The sequence below is a fragment of the Mesoplodon bidens genome, assembly GCF_964165515.1.
Source record: "Mesoplodon bidens genome assembly, chromosome: 13".
NCBI classification, from domain to species: Eukaryota; Metazoa; Chordata; class Mammalia; order Artiodactyla; family Ziphiidae; genus Mesoplodon; species Mesoplodon bidens.
This window is the reverse complement of record NC_138169.1, coordinates 40234189-40258467: the sequence shown is the minus strand read 5'-3', so window position 1 is coordinate 40258467 and position 24279 is coordinate 40234189. Positions and strand designations below refer to the sequence as shown.

At 43.3% G+C, this 24279-nt stretch overlaps 1 protein-coding gene across 7 annotated transcripts in view; it reads left to right on the top strand.

The window, feature by feature from the left end:
• Positions 1-24279, top strand: part of TMEM241 (transmembrane protein 241) — a 108325-nt gene that overhangs the window by 20343 nt on the left and 63703 nt on the right. For all 7 annotated transcript variants that reach the window (XM_081252077.1, XM_081252079.1, XM_081252078.1 and 4 more), the window contains exons 4-6: positions 3544-3625; positions 17352-17429; positions 23384-23409. In XM_081252077.1, coding sequence (XP_081108203.1) covers positions 3544-3625; positions 17352-17429; positions 23384-23409 — 186 coding nt within the window. The remainder of the gene's footprint in view (positions 1-3543; positions 3626-17351; positions 17430-23383; positions 23410-24279) is intronic.

The window sequence follows — 24279 nt, the reverse complement described above, 5'->3', positions numbered from 1 at the left end:
GCTCTGTACTTACAGAGATGGAAATTTTTTTTTTTTTTTGGCTTAAAATAATACAGATTTGTTATCTTACAGTTCTGGAATTCAGAAGTCCAAAATGGTTTCACCGGGATAAAAAGTCTTTGGCTGTAAAGAATTTGTTACAATTAGGAAATTTTTCCCGCATTTTTTACGTTACAAAACTTCACAGTACATCTTAAGTTTTCAAAGGTCCCAATTCCTTTTCAGAAATTTTTCCCCAGAAAAAATTATATTTATACGTATCTTCTAATTTTGCCTAAACTTTCTTTTTGAAGTTATTTCTTTGTATTTTAGGGCGGAGGGGTTAAAATACAAGAGGTTCCCTAGCGCTGTTTTCTTTTCCTCACGTCCATGGCCATTCAGATACCCTGACATCGCCTGAAGTAGGTATGCGAGTCGGCAGGAGTTTTCTTTGTTTAGGAGTGGGTGGGGCACGCATGTCTGGGGCCTCACTGACCTTCCATTCTGAAGTGTCGGGCTTGCCGCAGCTGGGCCAGCCACTATTTCCCCCCTGCACATGCCTTCCTTCCTTCCTCATCATGCTCCCCACAGTACATGCTCTGGGCTTCCTTCTAGGGCACAGCAGGCCATGGGACTTGGCCCTTAATGTCTAATGGGAAAGCCTTTTCCTAGAAGAGTAGCAATTGGTCGGTATTAGCTTGGCCCTCTAGGATGGAGGCTGGCATTTCCATTCTTTGTTCACCTTTTGGTTGGAAGTACAGATGTCTGTGATGGCAGCAGGACTAGTAATAGCAGAATATTTCTCAGATAACTAGCTGCTTGAGCTGCTACCAGAGAAAAATCATGTTGTGTTTGCAACTTATTTATTTATATATCATTGTCTCACATTAGATTATTATGAGATCCTTGAGGGTAAAGTATGAGAGGTGGTTAAAAGCAAGGTTTTAAGTCAGACAGACCTGAATTCAAATTGTGGCTTTGCCATTACCAGCTTTTCTGACCATAGACAAATTACTTTAAACTCTTTGTGCCTCGGTTTCTTCATCTGCACAGTGGGGGTAATAATAATAATAATAATAATGATACTTTCCTCGTGAGATTGTTGTGCAGATTTTATTTTATTATTATTTTTTATTTATCTATTTTTAGATAAATATTTTTTGGCCACGCTGCACGGCTTTCAGGATCTCAGTTCCCCTACCAGGGATTGAACCCAGGCCACAGCAGTCAACGCCTGGAATCCTAACCACTAGGTAACCAGGGAACTCCCACAGATTTTAAAAAGATTACAGTGTAGAAAACATTTAGCACAGTGCCTGGTTTGTAGCAAGGGCTCAAAAAATGTCATTGGTGATGCTGCTTTTTTTTTTTTTGTGGTTTGTTTTTTAAAGTAATTTATTTATTTTTGGCTGCATTGGGTCTTTGTTGCTGCGAGTGGGCTTTCTCTAGTTGCGGAGAGTGGGGGCTACTCTTCGTTGTGGGTGCGTGGGCTTCTCGTTGTGGTGCGTGGGCTTCTCATTGTGGTGGCTTCTCTTGTTGTGGAGCACCGGCTCTAGGTGTGCGGGCTTCAGTAGTTGTGGCACGTGGGCTCTAGCGCGCAGGCTCGGTAGTTGTGGTGCACAGGTTTAGTTGCTCCGTGGCATGTGGGATCTTCCCAGACCAGGACTTGAACTCATGTCCCCTGCATTGGCAGGTGGATTCTTAACCACTGTGCAACCAGGGAAGTCCCTGATGCTGCTGTTAATATTAACTCTGGCGCTGTGAGCACCTTGCAAGTTGCTGTGAGTTTGGCTGAATGACTATATACAGGAAGTAGGGTTCGAAGGCCTTATCTGAGACTAGAAACATTTTCATGCCGTGTTCCCTGGGAAGTTGTACAAAAGCAGGTCTGATGATAGAGTGCCTGCCCATGTTAATAAAATTAACAAAGAACACTTCTTGAACAGTCTCCATCCCAGGAGAGCAGTTCATTGAGTTACTTGGGATTATTATGTCATATCCTGCTGGAATGTCTTCATTAATTTATATTTATTTTAGAATAACTCTGGGAACTTGAATTAGCAAACCGAATGCATTTGTAACTGATGGGGGAAGCAAGTTGCACCCTCAGTGATGTGTACTGTATGGAAAGACTGAGATTTTGCTTTTTTTTTTTTTTTTTGCTTTTTAAAACTTTATTTCAACATAACTATACTTACAGAAATACACTCATATTGGTTATTAGAATGCAATTTAACTTATCCTACACAATTTGGACCAAAAAACTTGGTACATGGTTTGCTTTAAAAAAGGAAGAAAAAGCATTTGCAATCTGGCTTATTTTTCATCTTTAACAAATGTGTATAAAAGATCCACCATCAAATGCTGCTAAAGCAAACAGCATGAACCTTGAGAAATTAAACTTTGGTTTGTCTCTGAAAAATAACTGTACTGCACTGTAAAAGTTTATAAAATTGGTGCAACAAAACATTGTTGTAATGTTTCAGTGCCAGTTCACAAAGTTCAATAACTAATGGATGTTGATGAGGGTGGGGAGAGCCTATGTGTACGTATGAAAGTATAAAAGTTATCCGATCTAGTTAATATTGCATGCAGATCACAAGTTTACTCAAACCAAGATTCAGATAATTTCTTAAATCTGAATTAACACTACTGGTCCAGTCCATCTGCTGTCAACAAGGAAACTGCACAGTAGCTATTTTTCTGATTTGTGCAAAGAAGAAAATGAAGTTTCTTCCCCCAGGTTTTCACTGTAGAACTGAAACTACAGGAAAGGTATTCTGAGGAGAGCAAGATTCTAAACTGTGTTGAAAAAGCAGTTCTTGGGACTGGCTGTCCAGTGGTTAGGGCTCCATGCTTTTACTGCCAGGGGCCCGAGTTTGGTCCCTGGTCAGGGAACTAAGATCCTGCAAGCCACACAGTGTGGCCAAAAAAAAAGATTAAAAAAAAGAAAAAGAAAAAGCAGTTCTTGGTGTGGCCACAAGGGAATCAAAGAAATGTGCCCTTGAAAAGTCTTCGGAGATTCCCTGAACTGGCATCCCAGGTAAACGGTTGAGGCTCAGCACGTGGCCACCCAGCTCAAGTTCAGGCACTCTTTTCAATTCCATCCTTTCACACTGTGGTTCCTTTTGTTGTGGTTCCCTGGAGCTGTTTGGTACCTTGCCTAGGTAAATAGCCTTTAAAATTTTTTAAAAAATACTTCGGCATGTGTTCAAAGCCTCCGGCTACTTAAATTCCAAAGAATAACATTCACTGCTTCTTTAAAAAAAATCAGATCTGTTCTTTCTCCCAATCTGCAGGAAACCTTTTCCATCTCCAGCCCGTCTGTGCCCGATTGTGGGATCAGTAACGCCGCATCGTTGGCTGAGTGATGGACTGTAGGCAGGATGGCTTGGTCAGCTTCTGTCCCTCTCAATGATACAGAGCAAATCATGCTTCACAAGTCACCTGGGGATGTTTAGACAACCATGAGTGCTGTATTTGGTGTATGGGAGCGTCGTACCTTCCAGCGAGGTCTTTTGGACATAAAGTGACAGAAATCTATGGCCTCTTTCCCTTTTACAGATCTGATGTTTTGACATGGCTTCCTGCTTCAGTGCTGTTTGTGGGTATCATCTATGCTGGTTCCAGAGCACTGTCCAGACTGGTAAGTGTTAGAGGTTTTGGGGGGGACAGTCCCTTTCCCTTCTTCCCCTTTGCCTTTAACTTGTTGCGCCTTGGATCAATAGGGGGCAAAGCAACAGCTTTAATGATGGTACAGCTAGATTGAAGAACAAGTCTTGGGGGTGAGGCCAACGTGGAGTGCTCCCACTCCCTGAATTGAAGATAACCAGATAACAGGGAAGGACTGACTTGTTTTACAAGATGGAGAGCTGCAGATGGAGATGCAGGAAGTAGTGATATTTGTGGAGTCTCCTCTGCGTGGATACACCCCGTCCTTGGGAGCAGGGAGGGTGGGCTCAGTCTGCTCCTTGCTTCCGGGGACCATGACCTTGCTCATCAATGACACGGCCTGGGTGGGCTGGGCTTAGTCGTGGGTTCGCATGCTTGGCACGGAATTGATGCCCAGTACACGGGGACACTAGTGAAACAAGTGTTCATTCTGTCCTCCCACCCAGACCCCAGGACTGAGCTCCTCAAAGGAGGGTACTGTGAGGAACAGATTTCTTCCAGCTATGTTATATATGATATGGAACTCCAAAAATTTAGTTATTTTGCCACCAGAGGAGAATCCATAAATATCAGCATTGACCAGAGTCTCAGAACGTGGCTTAAAAATCAGAAACTTTTTTTTCGTATAGTTAAGGTTTTCTTTGTTTGTTTTTAATTGAGGTATAGTTGCTTTACAATGTTGTATTAGTTTCTGCTGTACAACGAAGTGAATCAGCTATATGTATACATATATCCCCTCCCTCTTAGACCTCCCTCCCACCCCACCCCCCATTCCACCCACCTAGGTCACCACAGAGCACCAAGCTGAGCTCCCTGTGCTATACAGCAGGTTCCCACTAGCTATCTGTTTTACACATGGTAGTGTTTATATGTCAATCCCAATCTCCCTACTCATCCCACTTCCTCCTCCCCCACCGAATCCACATGTCCATTCTCTACATCTGCATCTCTATTCCTGCCCTGCAGATAGGTTCATCTGTACCATTTTTCTAGATTCCACATATATGCGTTAATACACGATATTTGTTTTTCTCTTTCTGATTTACTTCACTCCATATGACAGACTCTAGGTCCAGCCAGGTCTCTGCAAATGACCCAATTTCATTCCTTTCTATGGCTGCGTAATATTCCATTGTATATATGTACCACATCTTCTTTATCCATTCGTCTGTTGATGGAACTTTAGGTTGCTTCCATGTCCTGGCTATTGTAAATAGTGCTGCAATGAACATTGGGGTGCATGTATCTTTTTTTTTTTTTAATTAGTTTCTGCTTTATAACAAAGTGAATCAGTCATACATATACATCTGTTCCCACATCCCTTCCCTCATGCATCTCCCTCCCTCCCACCCTCCCCATCCCACCCCTCCAGGCGGTCACAAAGCACCGAGCTGATCTCCCTGTGCTCTGCGGCTGCTTCCCACTATCTATCTACCTTACGTTTGGTAGTGTATATATGTCCATGCCTCTCTTTCGCTTTGTCACAGCTTACCCTTCCCCCTCCCCATATCCTCAAGTCCATTCTCAAGTAGGTCTGTGTCTTTATTCCCGTTTTGCCCCTAGGTTCTTCATGACATTTTTTTTTTAAAATTCCGTATATATGTGTTAGCATACGGTATTTGTCTTTCTCTTTCTGACTAACTTCACTCTGTATGACAGACTCTAGGTCTATCCACCTCATTACAAATAGCTCAGTTTCGTTTCTTTTTATGGCTGAGTAATATTCCATTGTATATATGTGCCACATCTTCTTTATCCATTCATCCAATGATGGACACTTAGGTTGTTTCCAGCTCCGGGCTATTGTGAATAGAGCTGCAATGAACATTTTGGTACATGTCTCTTTTTGAATTATGGTTTTCTCAGGGTATATGCCCAGTAGTGGGATTGCTGGGTCATATGGTAGTTCTATTTTTAGTTTTTTAAGGAACCTCCATTACTGTTCTCCATAGTGGTTGTATCAATTTACATTCCCACCAATAGTGCAAGAGGGTTCCCTTTTCTCCACACCCTCTCCAGCATTTATTGTTTGTAGATTTTTTGATGATGCCCATTCTGACTGGTATGAGGTGATACCTCATTGTAGTTTTGATTTGCACTTCTCTAATGATTGGTGATGTTGAGCATCTTTTCATGTGTTTGTTGGCCATCTGTATGTCTTTTTTGGAGAAACATCTATTTAGGTCTTCAGGAATGGTTTTATACTCTAATTGCTGTTTTTAATCTATCAGAAAATGATTGTATTCTAATGTTTGAAAAAATGCGAAATTTTCAAACAATTCAGTCTTTTAATGTAAAGTTTGTTGTTATGTTGGCCCCTTAGGCCTCAGATATGAAAACAGTAAAAACAAAATCTGCCTCTCTGGATAATAATAGTATTGTTAGGACAATTCCAAAGCTGCAAAATAGTGGCTGAGAATTAACTGCAATAATTTCTAAATTAAATCGATAATTTCTAAATTAAATCATCATTTTCCTTTCATGATTCATAAGCTTGAGTAGATGGGATGATGTGTGTGATGGGGGAGAAAATAGCCTGGGTGACCTAAGAAGTGAGACACAGAGCACGTTGGTGCTGAGCCCAGAACAGGGGGCCAGGCTGGCTCTCAGCTGCCGCTCTTGATGCTGTCAGGCTCCCCCAAGTCCATGGCCTCTCTTTACGGCCTCTGGCCTGCAGGGGGAGCTTCCTCTTCTATAGCAGAGTATAGGATTTGACTGGAAAACAAAAAAACAAAAAACAATCTATTGTTGTACAAAAGTTTTTGAAGTTTTTTGTAGGCTCTGGATAGTTATGGATGCCAGAGTTTTGAAGTTTGAATAACTAAGGTGTTGTGCTAATAATTTTTTGTTTGTATAGTGCTTTTTCATGTGTTCTCCAGAGTGATTTCCTTTGTATCTTTTCATGTGTCTCACAGTCACCTGATATGTGAGGCAGATGTTAATAACCTGGCAGAGGAAAACACTTAGGTATGGGACGTCTTGGTAACCTGTCTCTAGTTCCAGGTAATGGCAGCTCTTCTGACTTCCCACCTTTTGCCTTTTCAGATTTGTCTCTTTAGGATCAATGTATATGGATTTTAGAATGAGCCCAGGGTACAGTAGTCATGCATAAACTTGAGACTCTTGGTTGCAAGTGTTAGAAAGCTCACCAACTGGTCTAAGTAAAGGGAAATTTCCTGGTTCACATTAATGAAAAGTCAGAGTGTAGAAACTGCTTCAGGCATGGCTTGACCCAGAGGTTCCAATGACCTACTCAGAATCCAGCTTCTGTCTCTCTTTCAGTTCTCCTCTCTGTCTTTGCTTCATTTCAGAGCCAGGCTCTCGCCTCATGGGTGTTGTTGACTTCAGGCTGACATCCTCACAATTTTAAGTCTAATGGAAAGACTGTCTTCCTTGTAGCTTCTGCATGAGTCTCACAATTCACCCTGATTGCATCAATCAGGACCACTGCCCATCCCAGGTCTAAAAGCTGGATGGATTTACATTGATTGACCAGTCCTGGATCATGACTTTTCTGAACCATTCACTGTGACTGGAGAGACTCAGGGCGTTTGGCCAGCCCTGGCCATACAGGATCCCCAGCTGGACCCACAGACTGAGAAAGGGTGAGGCAGATGCTTTATATTGGAGTGCTTTACCAAGGAAGGGATAAGGAGGCTAGGTGGCCAAAAACCCCTCAAAAGTCCATTGTAAATGTCAATCTAGTATGTCTCAGGCAGATGGAGATTTCTGTAACCTGGAACAATGCTTCTCAGAGTGTGGTCCACAGAAGGTGATAGCCTGTGAGCTCTTTGTTACCTGTCTGTAAGGAGATTGTGCCAGAATGAACATCACGCTTGGCACTAAACACGCTGATTAGTTTGAGCTGACTTTTTTTTTTCATAGCAGGACTTTTTGAGGAAGGAAGCAGTGCACTGACTTATATTCTGTGCAAGCTCCTTATCTTTTGGAGGGACCGCATTTGAGTGCCCCTGGCCTAGAGCACAGACTTCTCTCATAGGCAGAACGAAGCTGCTGCAATTCAAACTCTGAGCAAAGGGAAACAACCCCAAACCAAATATACCCGATTAGAGTGGGAGGAGGACAGAAAGGAGACACTTATTGTTTTTTTTTAGTGAAATAACTCAACCCAGCATCTGTTCTTTGTTTTCTGAGTTTTTTGTTTTTACATAGTTGCTTAAAAATTTACAGAGTGGATGAAACACGAGGCACTCGTACAGCTTGTGTTAGATGGAAAACCCGTGTCATTATGCTGGTGCCAGGCTGGCAGTTTCATGAATCCACGAGGACCTGGGGGAAACATGCTCAGTTAAAATCCGTGGGTGTGTTGTTATGCAAAACACTTAGGAAGTTGCTTTGCTCCATAAAGGCCTCCTTAATCTGACAAGAATTTGAAGCTATTCTTCTGATGTGCAACTCCTGAGAGCAAGCTGATTTAACTCTGCAAAGGCGAGGTGGGGACAGTTCTTTATTGATTTTTCTACCTGGAACTCACAACCGAATGATAGAATTAAGGGAAGGAGATTATTCTTGTGGCTCTCCATTCAGCAAATATTTATTGGGGAATCTACTTCTGGGGGCTTAATGAGGAATAAAACCTGCTTCCTGACCTTGAAGAACTTCCAGGGGAATCCGTGAGAGACACACAACTCACCATGGGAACAGGCATCGCGAATAGTCAGTGTTATATATGTGTGCCGGGCACTTCCTCTTGTCAACCCTCATGACATATGAAGTTGGACTTCATTACTCCCATTTACAGTTGAGGAAACTGAGATGCAAATTATTTGGCCAAGGTCACCAACTAGTAAATGTTAAAGCAGAGATGCAGACTCAAGCCTGTCCAACGATAGTGGTTCATCTGCAACGCTTACCCTCTTTCCTCCCTAAATCACAACAAGCAAAGGACACGAGCCCATGAGGATGGAGCTGGGAGGAGGGGAGAGGAGCCGTGTGGCTGTCCTCCCTTCTACAGGGGCTAATTTGGCTCTTCCTCGCCAGCTTTCCTGCCCTGAGTAAGGTCACAGTGATGAGGGCTGATGGCACGAATGTCAACCTTTGGAGGGACAGGACAACTTGAACCAGTCGTTATTACTCTTATGATAATTTCCCTGCCGCAGCCCTTCTCAGCTGGACAGGATTGCCTCAAAGCCTGTGCTGGTGAGTGTTTAGAACAGACGTGCAGATTCTCACACTCGGGACCTTGCCAGGGAGAAGCCATCCCAGTGCTGGTGATCTGGTTGCTCAAACCATGCTCTTTTCTTGCTCAGGGTCAGCAGTTGGAAGACTCCGCAAATCTAAATTGAGGCATCTCGACAGGACTGGCCTTGGTTACCTACCCAGCACTTTGATCTTGAGCCTTTCCTAACTGCTTGTCAGGGTTTCTGTCTTCACTCAACACAATGGAATAGAGATTGGCCGGGGGTGTCGGTGAGGAAACACACATGGATAATCAGACTCGCATGGAGTGAAATTACTCAGTTAAGCAAACTGGAGCCTGTGGGTTCCCTCCCACTTGGTTTGGCTCCAATATCATGTAAGGGATCTTGGATCCATAGGGAAAAGAACGTAAATGTTGATCTATCAATAGAATGGAGACCCTTCCCCTAAGGTTCCCTGTCACTGTGGTTAGAGGCAGTTCTCCTCTTTCACGTGGTTTTCTCATCAGAGGTGATCAGAGTCCGATTGTAAGGATTACTTAAGATGTGGGCGCAGTGGCAAATTAATAACCCCGTCCTCTGCATTTTAGTTATGTTCCTGCCCCATCTAAAGATGTTTTCCATAACCCTTATAAAATGACTTATTAAAACTGTGCTCCAAGCGGAAAGCTTCATGACACTGGACTTAGCAGTGATTTATTGGCTATAACAGCAAGACACATGCAACAAAAGAAAAAAATAGCCAAATTGGACTTCATCAAAATGAAAAACTTCGGTGTATCAGTGCACGCTGTCAACAGAGTAAAATGGCAATTCATAGAACGGGAGAAAATATTTGAAAATCATCTATCTGATTAGGGATTAATATCCAGAACATATAAAAAACTCCTAAAATTCAACAACAAAAACCAAACAACCTGATTGAAAAATGGGCAAAGGACTTGAATAGACATTTCTCCAAAGAAGATATGCAAATGGCCACTGAGCCCATGATGAGGTACTCAACATCATTAAGCATTAAGGAAATACAAATCAAAATCATGAGATACCACTTCGTGCCCATTAGGATGACTGTTATCAAAAAAATAGAAAATAACAAGTGTTGGTGAGAGTGTGGAGAAGTTGGAACTCTTGTGCACTGCTTTTGGGAATGCAAAATGGTACAGCTGCAATGAAAAACAGTATGGTGATTCCTCAAAAAATTGAAAATAGAGTTACCATATGACCCAACAAAAAAATTGAAAGCAGGGACTTGAGCAGATATTTTGTATACCTGTGTTCACAGCAGCATTATCCACAGTAGCCAAAAGTTGGAAACAATCCAAGTGTCTATTGACAGATGAATGGATAAACAAAATAGTATATCAGTACAATGCAATATTATTCAGGCTTAAAAAGGAAGAAAATTCTGACACGTGGTACAACATGGATGAACCTTGAAGACATTATGTTAAATGAAATAAGCCAGTCACAAAAGGTCAAGTCCTGTATGATTCTACTAATATGGGTTACTTAGAATAGTCAAATTTATAGAGACAGAGAGTATTGGTGCTTACCAGGAGCTGTGGGCTGGGGAGAATGGGGAATTATTGTTTAGTGGGGACAGAATTTCAGATGAAAAGAGTTCTGTGAAAGGATGGTGGTGATGGTTACACAACAATGTGAATGTACTTAATGCCACTGAACTATACACGTAAAAATGGTTAAAATGGTAAATGTTATATGTATATTTTACCACAATTAAAAAGATATGTTTATAACTCCCCTCCCCAGGCTACAACAGAGATTTTCTTGAGGATTATATGGCGGAGGGGGATATGTTCTCACTCGCCTCACTCAGAGCCCTTTCTGGTGCTATAGGAGGTGCATATTTAATTTAACTGAATTCATTCCTATGCACTCGTTTAAAAAAGGGTGAGAAAAATAGCAGTTCACTGAGAGCAGGCCAACCTGCCCTCTGTAGTAGCACGTGCATTTATGCCCCCAAGGGAGGTTCTTATTCCCATGCATCTTACAAGCTGGTATTCTAAGCTGCCTATTTTTCAAATAAAAAGGCCCCTAAACACAGGTCAGCTACTTTATGTGATGAGCAGATGAAGGAGGGAGGTGGCCTCCAAGCTGGTGCTGGAGATACTCTGGCAAAGAGGGAGTCTGGCCCTCTGCCCTCAAGGACTTGGCCAGGGAGTTCCCTGGAGGTCCAGTGGTTAGGACTCCGCGCTTTCATTGCCAAGGGCCCGGGTTCGATCCCTGGTCGGGGAACTAAGATCCCGAAAGCCGCTTGGTGAGGCCAAAAAAAAAAAAAAAAAAGTGTTGGCCAGTTAATGACAGAATGATAAAATTAATGTAAATAAACACTCAAATTTATCTCATGCCAATCAATTTGTGAATACATTCATTTATATGTACACATAAACATATTCAAACACCTCAACTGTCTTCCCAAAAGGATGTGTTGTGGCTTAAAAGAATAATGATGATGAAAATAAGATAAGCATTTCTTATGAATAGAATTTAAAAGAAATCTAGGTCAAGGGTAATTGAAGAAGGGCGAGATGAGACCACAGAGAGACTTAGCACATAGAAATTTATGCTGTAATATCTTATGAAATAAATACAGTTGGGCCTTGGATTCAGCTCTCAGATTTCTGCAGCCAAATAAAGAAGTTACGAGACTCTCAGTGCTTGTAAGAGAAAAGCGGGTTGTTGCCGCAGACATGCTCCTTCCTTGCTGTCAGGTCCTGAGTCCTCATAAAGGGTAAACTGGGCTACTTAGGGTCTTCAATCGCGTCCTTATAACAAACACAATGGTAACCTGATTTCTGGGATTCTTAGTGCATTTTGGAGGCTTAATGACAGCGCAGTTCAGTAGGAGCGATTCTCTGGGGCTAAAATCTCTGCTCTCCAATTATCCGGCTCCCTTCTTGTGGGAACAGTTATGTCTGGCATGCGTGATTTTGATGAAAACTAGGCAGCCAACAGTTCAAAGTTACATTCTTTGGCAAGGGCCTGGCGAGCAATTGTATATCGCAGATTAAGGCCACGTCCACATATTTAAAAATCACCCAAACTGAAGGTAGGATTGATGTTTTTCTATAAAAACTTAGAAGTCGACCCAAGACTTGGCTAAGGGAGTCATCCCCACTCCTACAGCGTGACCTGAGGCCATGCCTGTGGGCAGGGCCAGGATTTTCCGTAGAAAACTGTTTTAAGTCAGTTCCAACACCTGAACAAATAACAATCAAGGCTTGAAAATTCCACTCTGGGAAGCATGGGAATAATGAAAAATCTTAAGTAATAATTACCAATTTCTCTTTACATCCAGAGAAAAATTTCCAGTGGTACATGGATGCAATGTAAAATTAAAAGTGAATGTTAAAATTTTAAGAATAAATTAGTTGCAAACTGTGCCCCTAAGTAATGAAATGAATTGAACTGTAGGGTAGTTGAATTCGGTCAATTACATTTTGTGTCAAAAGTGATAACTTGGGCTTCATGGTAGTTGATCTTGAGCCACTTTTCCTGATGAAAGATGGTGGGGACCTTTTGTTATTGAGGCCGTTCCTAGAGTCTTAATGTGAAAGAACAGACTTGTTTTCCTGTTCTCTATAGCAGCAAGCTAGCGTCTAGATCATCTAAAAGTGGTTCCAAATTATTAAGAGGCAGGTTAAAAAGGAGAACCAAAATATATCCTTCCTTTTTTCTCATCCGTATAACGGGAATGTTACTAGTATCTCCCTCATAGATTTATTATGATGATTGAATATGTAAAAGCAATTAAAACAGTGTCTGGGGGCTTCCCTAGTGGCACAGTGGTTAAGGATCTGCCTGCCAGTGCAGGAGACATGGGTTTGAGCCCTGCTCTGGGAAGATCCCACATGCCGCGGAGCACCTAAGCCCATGTGCCATAACTACTGAGCCTATGCTCTAGAGCCTGCGAGCCACAACTACTGAGCCCGTGCACTGCAACTACTGAAGCCCGTGCACCCTAGAACCCATGCACCACAACAAGAGAAGCCACCACAATAAGAAACCCGTGCACTGCAACGACGAGTAGCCCTGGCTCCCCGCAACTAGAGAAAGCCCACGTGCAGCAACAAAGACCCAACACAGCCAAAAATAAATAAATAAATAAATTTATAAAAAAAATAAAACGCACAGTGACAGCAGTAACATTAAAAAAAGAACAAAACAGAGTCTGGTACATAGTAAGTATTCAATATATATTAGCTATTATTATCATATCTCAGAACTTTTTTTGTTTGTTTTTTTGGCTGCACCATGTGGCTTGTGGGATCTTATTTCCCCAACCAGGGATCGAACCTGTGCCCTCTGCAGTGGAAGCGTGGAGTCTTAACCACTGGATTACCAGGGAATTCCTCATTTCTCAGAACTTCTGTCTGATTTCACAAAAATAAGTCCTGCTGAACCTCACTCCATAAAGATAAAAGGCAGGTTTTCTAAAATAATCAATCAGTCACTGGAGTCTCTTGAACTAATAATGTAGTTCAGACTGGGGCTTCGTGCACAGAGGTAGAGGCCAAGGGAAAATCAGTAATCATAAATTGCAGACTGCCTTAATACTGTTTTTGATAGATCTCTATGGAGGCTGATAAAATCAGTCATAGAATTACTGTTTCTAAAGCCCGTTAGCTCCTCAGTCGAAAAAATGGCTTGAGAAATTCAGATTAAAAAATTTTTAAGTGGAAATGGAAGATATCCCTTTAAAAAATGGCATAGAGTTTACTCTGAGGTCATCTGTTTTAGATCATACCAGTTATATTGCTGGAGGAAGCAGACTGGCAGGATTTGGAACACAATGGTATTAGACTTTGCACAGTTGTAGGTCCAGGAAGTTTACACTGGGGGCTTGCTGTAATTTGGCTCCTATAACATCGAGGCTGGGAGCGTGGGCGTTGCCGTTACTGGGTTGGAGTCATGGAGTCATACCCAGAGCTAGTTGTGAGCTCGCCAGCAAGCTGCCCCATCACTCTAAGCTTCAGTTTCCTTGTCTGTAAATCAGGGCAACAAGCATCCGTGGATACAGTTGTTGAGATATGGTTTAAATAAGAGAATGCAATTAAAATAATTAGCACTGTGCTGAACACATTGTTGGTATCTATTATTAGAGAACTTTAATATCAGTTCTGGGGACTTCCCTGGTGGTCCAGTGGTTAAGACTCTGTGCTCCCAATGCAGGGAGCCTGGGTTCGATCCATCGTCAGGGAAATAGATCCTGCATGCATGACTCAACTAAGAGTTCGCATGCCACAACTAAGGAACCCACATGCTGCAACTAAAGATCTTGTATGCTGCAACTAAGACCCGGTGCAGCCAAAAATAAATAATTAATAAATAAATAGTTAAAAAATTTTTTAATTAAAAAAATTAAAAGGCAACTTTCTTTTAAAAAATTAAAAATAAAATAGAATAAAAAATAAAATAAAATCGGTTCTGTATGTGTAGATAGATCCTTTTCCAGAATCTGATCAGAATCTCCTAGGGAGATGGAGAAACCTGTCCACGGTTTATAAAATTGAGAAAATTAAGCCTCCTTGAAGTCTAGAGTTAGCATCTAGAGTCACCCTAAATCTCGTTTCCTTACTGATTTTATAGTCAAGGAGGCAAAAGCATTTTAAATCAGGGCTTAATTTTAAATAAATAAGATCCAGGTTGCCCTTTCATTTTCATGTCACGTACCACAGGATTAACCTCTCTAAGATTTTCTGTGCTATCTTCTTAGGCTCAGACCTAGAAGGCCAGGGCCCACATTTTCCATACATGATCCCAATGGATAAAGCCAATTAAAAAATCTCTTTAATAATCTTAAAATACATAAAGAATATTTGAAAATATAAAAGTTTAAGAGGGATAAAAAGAAGCACAAAAGATGAAAAACATAGAAAATAATTAAAATAAAGGATGATTTTAAAAGGAAAAAAGTTTTAGCTGAACTTTTAAAGGAGTAGAGAACGTTAAAAAGGCAAGAAAAATGTAAGGTGAGAGCTCATAATGAAATGAAACAGTGTGAGTTAGAACAAAATACTAAAATAGGGCAGAGCTATACAGTTATAAAAGCCTTAAAGACAAGGTAAAAATATATACTCCCAGGGACTTCCCTGGTGGCACAGTGGTTAAGAATCTGCCTGCCAGTGCAGGGGACACGGGTTCAAGCCCTGGTCCGGGAAGATCTCACATGCCGTGGAGCAACTAAGCCCGTGCGCCACAACTACTGAGCCTGTGCTCTAGGGCCCACATGCCACAACTACTGAGCCCACGTGCCACAACTACTGAAGCCCGCGTCTAGAGCCTGTGCTCCACAACAAGAGAAGCCACCACAATGAGAAGCCCGTGCACCGCAACGAAGAGTAGCCCCCGCTCGTCGCAACTAGAGAAAAGCCTGCATGCAGTAATAAAGACCCAACGCAGCCAAAAGATGAAGAATACATCCATCTGGAAGTGGTTGGGCAGCAACATCTGCTTAAAGACCCACTTAAGAGTCCTCGAAGCTGGAAAAATTTCTCAGCTCAGGGTCCTCCATCGAGGCCACTAAGCGTGGGCTTGGTACCTATTAATATTGACAGCCTTCATGCAGTGCTCCTGCATTATTTCCATCATTCCTCCCTATAGCTCCAGGTCGTAGATACTGTTATCCTCATACTACAGAGGAGCAAACTGTTTGGATATGTGCCCTGCTCCACTAGCAGATGGTGGAGCTGGAGCCTGAAGCCCAGCTGATGCCAAAACCCATGCATTATTCTGGTTTTTTTTTCCATGCATTATTCTTGATCTTTTTCTGCTTTCCAGGAGACATTATCATCAGCAGCAGCAACAAAGACAATAACACAATTCCTCGCCCCTTAATCCCTCCCCTTTACCTTGTCAAGATTATCTATCAAATTAGGAAAGACTGCTGTTCTTAGCAAACAGCCCAGCGATAGTCAATGTGCAGTGGGTACTCTGTGTATCTTGATAACCCACTGGAGTGTTACCTTATTTTTATGTCTTCTCCCTCCCCCCCCTTTCTGAGGGTACAAAGTTGATCCCAGTTATCCCATCATTTACTGCAGTTCAATCTCCTAAATATTTCCCTCATGTGGCCCCTTTTCTCCATCTTCGCTGCTACTACCAAGTTCAGGCCACCATCTTGTCATTCCTTGTATTAGTTTCCTGTAGCTGCTGTAACAAATTACCACCTACCGAGGTGGCTTCAAACAACAGAAATTTATTCTCTCCCAATTCTGGAGGCCAGGGGTCTGAAGTGAGTGCCAAGGTATGTCAGCAGAGCTGCGCTCCCTCCAGAGGCTATAGGGGAGAATCTGCTCCTTGCCTCTCTCTTCCAGCTTCTGGTGGCTGCTGACACTCCTTGGCTCGTGGCTGCATCATTCCAGTCTCTGCCTCTGGGGTCACATCGCCTCCTCCTCTGTGTGTGTCAGATATCTGCCTATCTCTTAGGAGGAGATCTGTGTTTGCATTTGGGACCCACCCAGATAATCCAGAGTAACCTCCCCACCTCCAGATTCTCACCTTAATCACATTTGCAAAGGCCCTTTTTTCACCCTATGAGGTGACATTCATGGGTTCCAGGGACTAGGATGCAGCTATAGTTTGGAGGGCCGTTTTTCTGTCTACCACACCACTGAACTTTCGCAGCCATCTCTGCCTCCTTTGCCCCACCCAGCAGTCCAAGGTCCCCTAAACATGCAGATCAAATCATGCACGGTGGGCTTTAAACTCTTCAGTGTCTCTTATGGGCCTTGGGATGGTCCTGATTCCCTGATAGGGCCCGTGATTACCTCTCCACCTTCCTCTCCCCCACTTTTCCCTTCCACACTATATTCCACCCCACTCAGGTCCCCCTGGTTCCCCGAGGAGGTGGGCTTCCTCACTCTTCTGCGCCCTTGTGTGTGCCTCCAGCCCTCTCCCGCCTTGTCTCTTTTTGCTGGGCTCATTCTTTTTTTTTTTTTTTTTTTTTTTTCTTTTTTCCCTTTGGCCATGCCATGCGTCATGCAGGATCTCAGTTCCCCAACCAGATATCGAAGCCACGTCCCCTGCGTTGGGAGTGTGGAGTCTTAACCAGTGGACCACCAGGGAAGTCCCTGGGCTCATTCTAGTTCATCATTCTGCTCCCGTTTAGACTTTGCACTTCACTTCCTCCGAGAAGGCGTGCTCTGCCCACACTGGGTTGGTCATGCCTTTCTGTGCATTCGGTCAGAGCTCTTACCTCAATAGGGACAGCCTCTCTAACATGTGTCCACCTGTTCACAGGATGTGTCCCCTGCACCTGGCATGGCACCTGCCACAGAGTAGGTGCTTAATAAATGATGAGAATACCCGTAAGAGGGGAGCCTGTACATCCACCCTACTGAGCACAATGCTGCAAGCAAGAACACTGATCCACGCAGAAGAATTTTTGCTGGAGAGCAGTATCAACGTGAATGCCAAAAGTGCCCACAGATCTTTATTTTTAAGCATAAATCAAGAATTATGTAATTATGAGATCCAAGAAAATATTTTCATGCTTATTCCTTTGTTTTCTTTCAGGCCATTCCTGTGTTTCTGACTTTGCATAATGTAGCCGAAGTTATAATCTGTGGGCACCAGCAGTGTTTTCAGAAAGAGGTAAATGATTACGCAAAAGGCTAGTTTCACTTCCCTTGCTTGAAATTTCAAAGACGTGCTTTTTATGTATGGTCCGTATTAGTGTCTGCCTTTTCCTGCCATCTGTTTCCAGTCAAGCCTGCCTGACGGTGGTCACTAATTTCAAGGATCACGGTTTTGACATCCTTTCAGTTCACCAAACATATGTGGGGATGCTTGTGGGTCTGAATGGACCTCAACCCCAGGCCAGCGCTGAGCCAGGGCCTGGGGGGCCGAGATAGAGATGACTGTGGGCCTGGATGGTGGTGGGGGGCATTCCCCCCTCCCCCCACCTCATCCCAGAACCATGAGGAAATATTTGGCGAGCTTCCCACAGGGTGCTGGGAGCTTTAGCCCACCCTGGGGAGATCCTCTTTTCCTCCCGATCCTGGCTCTGCCTTCCACCAGTTGGAACACGTTTCCTCACCTTCCGGGCCTCCATCCATGAAAAGGGGAGAGAAATGTCACCCACTCAAAGAGTCATTGGGAGGACACCATGCAGCACAGGTGCTAGTAGGTGCTCCCAACACTTTCCGGCACATAGTAGGTGCTTTGTACCTACTATGTAGTTTAGCTATGATTTTTAATGTTATTGGTGGTTTTAGTTTGGTACCTCTTTTGAGGGTTCCTTTTCTCTAACATCTGCCTGTTTCAAATGACTTCACATCAAAATTTTGGAACTTTTAAGCTCGAGAGAGGCTAGTGGGCCATGCAGGCAGCAGCACACTTCTTACAGGTGTGCCAGGGACAGAGAGAGACACCTTTCCTGTGGCCAAGGTCACTTCACACACCACCACTCCCAAGGGACCTTTCTGACACACGGATCTGATCATGTCCCCCTACATACAGCCCTTCAGGACCACCCAGAAGCTACCTGGAGGCCTGCAAAGCCCTTCACCACTTGGGCCCATCCACCTCTCTGGCTTCAGAAATTCCAGCTGCAACCAAACGTCTCACTTTCCCTAGACCATGTCGTAGTGTTTCTCTCCTCTGATCTGTCAGCAAACCTCTTCGTGCACCCCTGTCCCATTCACTCTGAATATTTCTACGTCCCTGTGTGCATGGCCACCCTGCCAGGCCTGGGTCTACAGTTGTAAGCAAGAGGCATGATTGCTGCTCTTACAGAGCATCAGCCCAGAAGGGGAGACAGACATTAAACTAAGAATTAGACCCACCTGCTCGATTGTGTGGCCAGAGCAGGCCACTCTGGGGAAGTGACATTAAACCCAGACAAAGGATGAACAGGAGTTAGACATGGTGGGGAGGGGAGGGCTCCCTGGAAGAGGAAGCAGCATAGGCAAAGGACCAGACAGAGGAAGGGACTTGGTGGAAGTCATTCTGGGTTGTGTGGCTGGAGCTTGATGAGAAAGAGAGGGGGTGCTTAGGACGAGGCTGGAGACAGGCCTTTGGGGCTGAGCTAGGAATTTGGGATTTATGCTGAGTGCACTGGGAGGAACCGGTTGGGTTATAAGGCCCACAGACACTGTGCAGCTTCACAGTGTTAAAAGCTCCCCCAGCTTCTGCGGAGGAGAACGGATTACAGGAGGCGAGGGAAGCCTGTAGTGACTCCAGTGAGGCTCCATACTTTAGGCTAATCTGCCTGCCGTGGGAACCTTCCCTGACACCTCAGGCAGTTTGGGCACCTTCAGCTGACATTTTACTTATCACACCAGCTTGCAATTTCCATATTTCATCAGTTCTAACATGTGCTTCTTTTTCTCACATCTAACATTTTCACTATCAGGACTTCCCTGGCGGTCCAGTGGTTAAGTGCTTCCACTGCAGGGGACACAGGTTCGATCCCTGGTCAGGGAACTAAGATCCCACATGCTGCGTGGTGTGGTCAAAAAAATAAATAAATAAAAATAAAATAATTCTTCAAAAAATAAAAAATAAGTTTTCACTATCTAAAATCAGGGCGCTTTTATAGTCAATGGTATGTCCTGGTCTAATGTTTGTTTTTTTTTTTTTTTTCTTAGTAGTATAAAAAATACTAATTTTACAATCAGTGGCATCTTAAATTCAGTGAAATACAGTATGATTTTCCCTGTATCTCTGCCTGCTTCCAGCCCTCTCATTGCAGTGACCCTGTCGTTGGGTGTTTTTTGGAGCCCCAGGTCTCAGCCCAAGGACTGGAGCTGAGCTGAAATATTCACTAACTGGTCACTTAGGTTCCATGAGCTGCTCAGCTTCTGGGAGACTAGTCAGACCCTGGCTCAATTCCACTCAAATTCCAAAGAAGACTTCTTATTCACAAAATGGATACCTTTTGTGTGAATTAAAAATGAAGATTTACCTGGTCTAGGGATGAGATCCAGCCATCTTCATGGGATACTGCTTCTTTCTTTTTTGGGGGGCCACACCACTTGGCATGTGGGTTCTTAATTCCCTGACCAGGGATAGAACCTGCACCCCCTGCATTGGAAGCACACTGTCTTAACCACTGGACCTCCAGGGAAGTCCCTCAGTGGGGTATTGCTTCTTGATGGACAAGTCAGATCAGGTAGGTGAAGGTGAGGGTGGGACATGGGGCTGGAGGGTCCTCAGTGTATTTCCACCAAGCAGAGCCCAAGGGCCAGACTCCCAGGCCAAGAGGACCTTTCCTCGGAAGCAATTGGGTGAATACCAAAATATTGTGAATCTTCAACTCCATTTCATTACTGACACAAAACAACATCATTTCTTGTCAGGGCAAATTAGGAAACAATTGAGTGGGTTACATATCTATTTAGTTTTTTTTTTTTAAAAAACCCTTTCTTTCCTTTACGAATATCATAAGATGTAATAAGTCGTAGAAAATGCAGAGAAAAAAATGTCAGAAATCAACTGTGATCTTACTTTCTAGAGGAAACGACTTCATTCTTTCAGTTCAAACGTATGTAGAATATTTACAGAAATGATAAAATACGTCCCATTTTTCCATTGATCGATTTGTCGGAATCCCTAAATGCCTCATTTCTCTCCACATGGAATGCAGTGTGTTGGCCAGTCCCTGTTTGTAGACTTGTAGGTGGTTTCTAGTAGTTTGGTGTTAAAATCTGCTCTGTGATGAAGATGACCGTGATATGTTCGTCATATGATTTACATTCCTGATCATTGAGCCTGGAGCCATGACCAAGCGACCGGGTGTCATGAGGAACATGGTTGGACGCCACCTCTCAGACTTGACCTGTGACTCCGGACGTGGGCTCTTTGGTCCGTTATGTGTCAGGTTTCCCTAGAATGGCCCTGGGAGAGTAGAGCTGACCTCCTCATGACCTCGCTCCCAGATGATGAGAATAAGCTCTATCTGGGCTGTGGTTCATTGTCACCGTCCATAACTAGTTCTTTGTGTATGTGCACACACACGCACACAGTTTGACTCTAAGCGTGTGGCTTGTGGAATTACTCTCACTAACTTGCAGATATATTTGTCACGGTTTAACCTTAGAATACTGCTATTCATTCATTGGTTCACTCAATATTTATGAAGTATATGCTACATGTCAAACATCTTGCAAGCTCTACAGCTACAGATGTGGAGAGACACATTTATCACCCTCACAGAACTCAGGCTGAATGGGGAGCTGACATGTAAACAGGTGCTGGGATGCCCATAGAATGTCCTATGGGCTGGAACAGGCGTGTGGGTGCACTGGGGGGCGACCGCTGGTAAGTCTGCTTGCAAGGGCCAGATTTGAACCCAGTCACACAAATGGGTAGGAATTTTCTGGGCACTCCAGGCAGAGAGGAAGCAGCCAATGAAGGCCAGTGGCCTGAAAGGGCTGGTGGGTATCACTTCAGGACTGGCTGTGACAGAATAGAGTCCAAAAGGGTCAGGCTCTGGAGCTCGATCACCTGGGCGCACACCCTGTGATCCCAAGCAACTTACCTGATTTCTCTGTGCCTCAGCATCCTCATCTGTAGCACGTAACCCAGGACTGTACATTAACCCGTAGTGACACAAGTCAATATGTGTTGAGCACCTAGGACAGCACCAGCAGTCCTCAGAGCGCGTTAGCTTACCCAGAGTGGTGTCAGCTACTTACTGTGACTTTGGCAAGGTGACTCTTGAAGAGTTATAGGGAACCACGCAGAGCTGAGATGTCGTTTGGACTTATCACTGGGTGATTTGGGGACCAAGGGGCTTGTGGAGGGGAATCCCGGACACAGACTCCTCAGTTGCTCTCGGAGCCTTGGGGGCTGGAGCTCCGTAATGAATTTCTTGCTGGTTTTCACTCTCCATGTCTCAGGTTCTGGGCTCCTGTAGTCAGAGGAGGTCAAAATAAAAAGGACTCTCTCCTCTGTGGGATGGGCAAACTCCTTCGGGCACTAAGGTTGATTTGCTGCCCTGTAACGGAAGCCCCCGAGCACCTGCTGGTGAACGTGTCACTCATGGAAGAGTTGAGCATCCTTTTTGTTCCCATCCTCTCCACTCCTTCTCCTCCTCCAGACTCTGGAGGTGTCAGCTTTATTTAGCTCAGAATCTTTTAGTGACACGTTTTCCCATGTTGGGGGCAATTATCCAGGTGGGAGCCAGGTCACCTCTGCGTGTGTCATCCTTTCTGTATTGAGGGATAAGTGTCCCCACTGGGGGGCAGTGGAGTCAAGGTTGGCTTTGCCTTTGGTCTCTGCTGAGGCCGGTTCCACACAGATGAGAGATAACGTATAAGAGATAGCAGAGGATCTAAAGATGGGAGCCACTGCTTTGTACACACACATCATGTGTTTATTAAAACAATGCAATGTGGATTATTTAGTCACACATGAAAGCTTAAGATAGCCTTCATAGCAAACCACATGTTTCTCTTGCCAGTGCTTTACTTTTTAAAAAAAATTGAGATATAATTGACAGATAAAATTATATTTGTTTCAGGTGTTCAATATAATGATTCAATGTATATATTTCGAAACAATCACCACAATAAGTCTAGTTAACATCCATCACCACACATTTGTTTTTCTTGTGATGAGAAGTTTTAAGATCTACTCTCTTAGCAACTTCCGAATATATTCAATACAATACGCTGTTGTTAACTATAGTCACCGCATTGTATGTTACGTCCCCAGGCTTTGCTTATTTTATAATTGAAACTTTGTACCTTTTGAGTGCTTCATTTTTAAACAATATGTTCATAGTTCACACTTTATCTGAACTGGAGTAAAAGAAAATTGCAGTTTGTCCTCAACTAGCAAAATAATCCTTCTGAAATGTCTGAAATTAATCTATTATCTTGCCTGACCATTTCCCCTGTCAAATATGAAAAAAATCTATGCTTCTTCCTGCTAGAGCTTTCTTCCCAAGTGCCAAGGACTAATTCCCTTAAACTGACCAATAAAAAGGAGGTAATAAAGGTAGAGTATGCATTAGAATTTCTTCATTTCAGGGAGCTCTGAACGGCAACTTTAGATTTCCCCAATCTGCCCTTTTTTCCTTCTCTCTAGGGATGGAGTCAAATGTCCCTTCTCCTTTTTTCTGTTTCCTAATTTACACATCATACCAGAGAATTTATAGCACTGCTCAGGGTCAGAGCTGGATTAATGAAAGGAAAATTTAAAGAGACAGACCGGAAGAGAAGTTGAACAAGAGCTTAATTTCTTTTCCTACACAGGGTACATTGATTTCTCTCTCCTTTTCACGGTGTGTAAGATATTCGAAGGCTTGGGCGTGGCATCATTTTGCTTTTTTGTGGGTAAACATAGTTCTAATGGTGAGAGTGGTAAAACTACTCATCCAGAGTGCTTTGCCGAAGTGACTCAACTCTGGACCTCTGAGTCATCATCCTTCATTTGGTCCAAGCAGAAAAAGCCTCAATAAATACTGAAGTGCAGCAAGTTGTTAAGCCCCCAATAAACTTATTCATAATTTATGTGCTTCTTGATCTAAATATTTACTTTTAAGGGGAACAAAAAAGAGTTTTTAAAGACTAATTGTACGTCTCTTTATTTTCATACAGAAAACATCTCCTGCAAAGATCTGTAGGTAAGTTTAAAAAAAACAACAGCTTCACAAACATCTAAAATAGAAGATTTAACCTGATGTTAACTTTGATGAGAAACCGTCTGTTGACAATTCATACTTGAGAGTTGACAGAGGAATTTATTACAGACACTCACATATCCCTATTTTGTGTCTTATTCTCAAATTTGCTCTTTTTTTTTCTGAAATATTTTATCCCTAAGGGGAAAACAACTCATGCTAGATTTCAGCCATTGATGCCCAGAATTTCACTAAGAGTTGTGCAATACTGATGAAGAATGAAAATGGAAAAATGGAAATGACTTAAAGTTTTAAAAATAATGTTTGAACCTCATTGGGTTTTTAAGAATTCCCATGGTGGAAAAGTACTGGCCTGCGAATCCACGGATCTGAGTCGTGGTCTTGGGCCACACAGCACCGTGACTGTGGGCAGGTTTCATATCTCTCTGTGCCTCAGTTTTCCCAGCTGAAACATGAACTGGGCTGGACCCTCTGGAAGGTCCCTGTGTTCCTGTTGTGCTAATTCTGACCTGGATGCCTTGTCCTCTGGTGGCTTCCGGCTTCCTCGGCAGTAGCTGCGAAGCTCGGTCCTGAAGATAGAAAACCAGCAGAATGTTTTGATACGTGGATTTAGGACTTTTTGTTTCATATATTTCTGGGCTTTCATCCAATCTCCTTTTTTTGCCTTTATTACAGGCTGCTACTTGAAGAAAAAAAAAATCCCACTGTCAGGACGCATCCTCTTGTTTAAAAGATTAACAGGTGTTAAAGAGAGGCATTAAAACCCATTTATGGGGCTTCCCTAGTGGCACAGTGGTTGAGAGTCCACCTGCCGATGTAGGGGACACGGGTTCGTGCCCTGGTCCGGGAAGA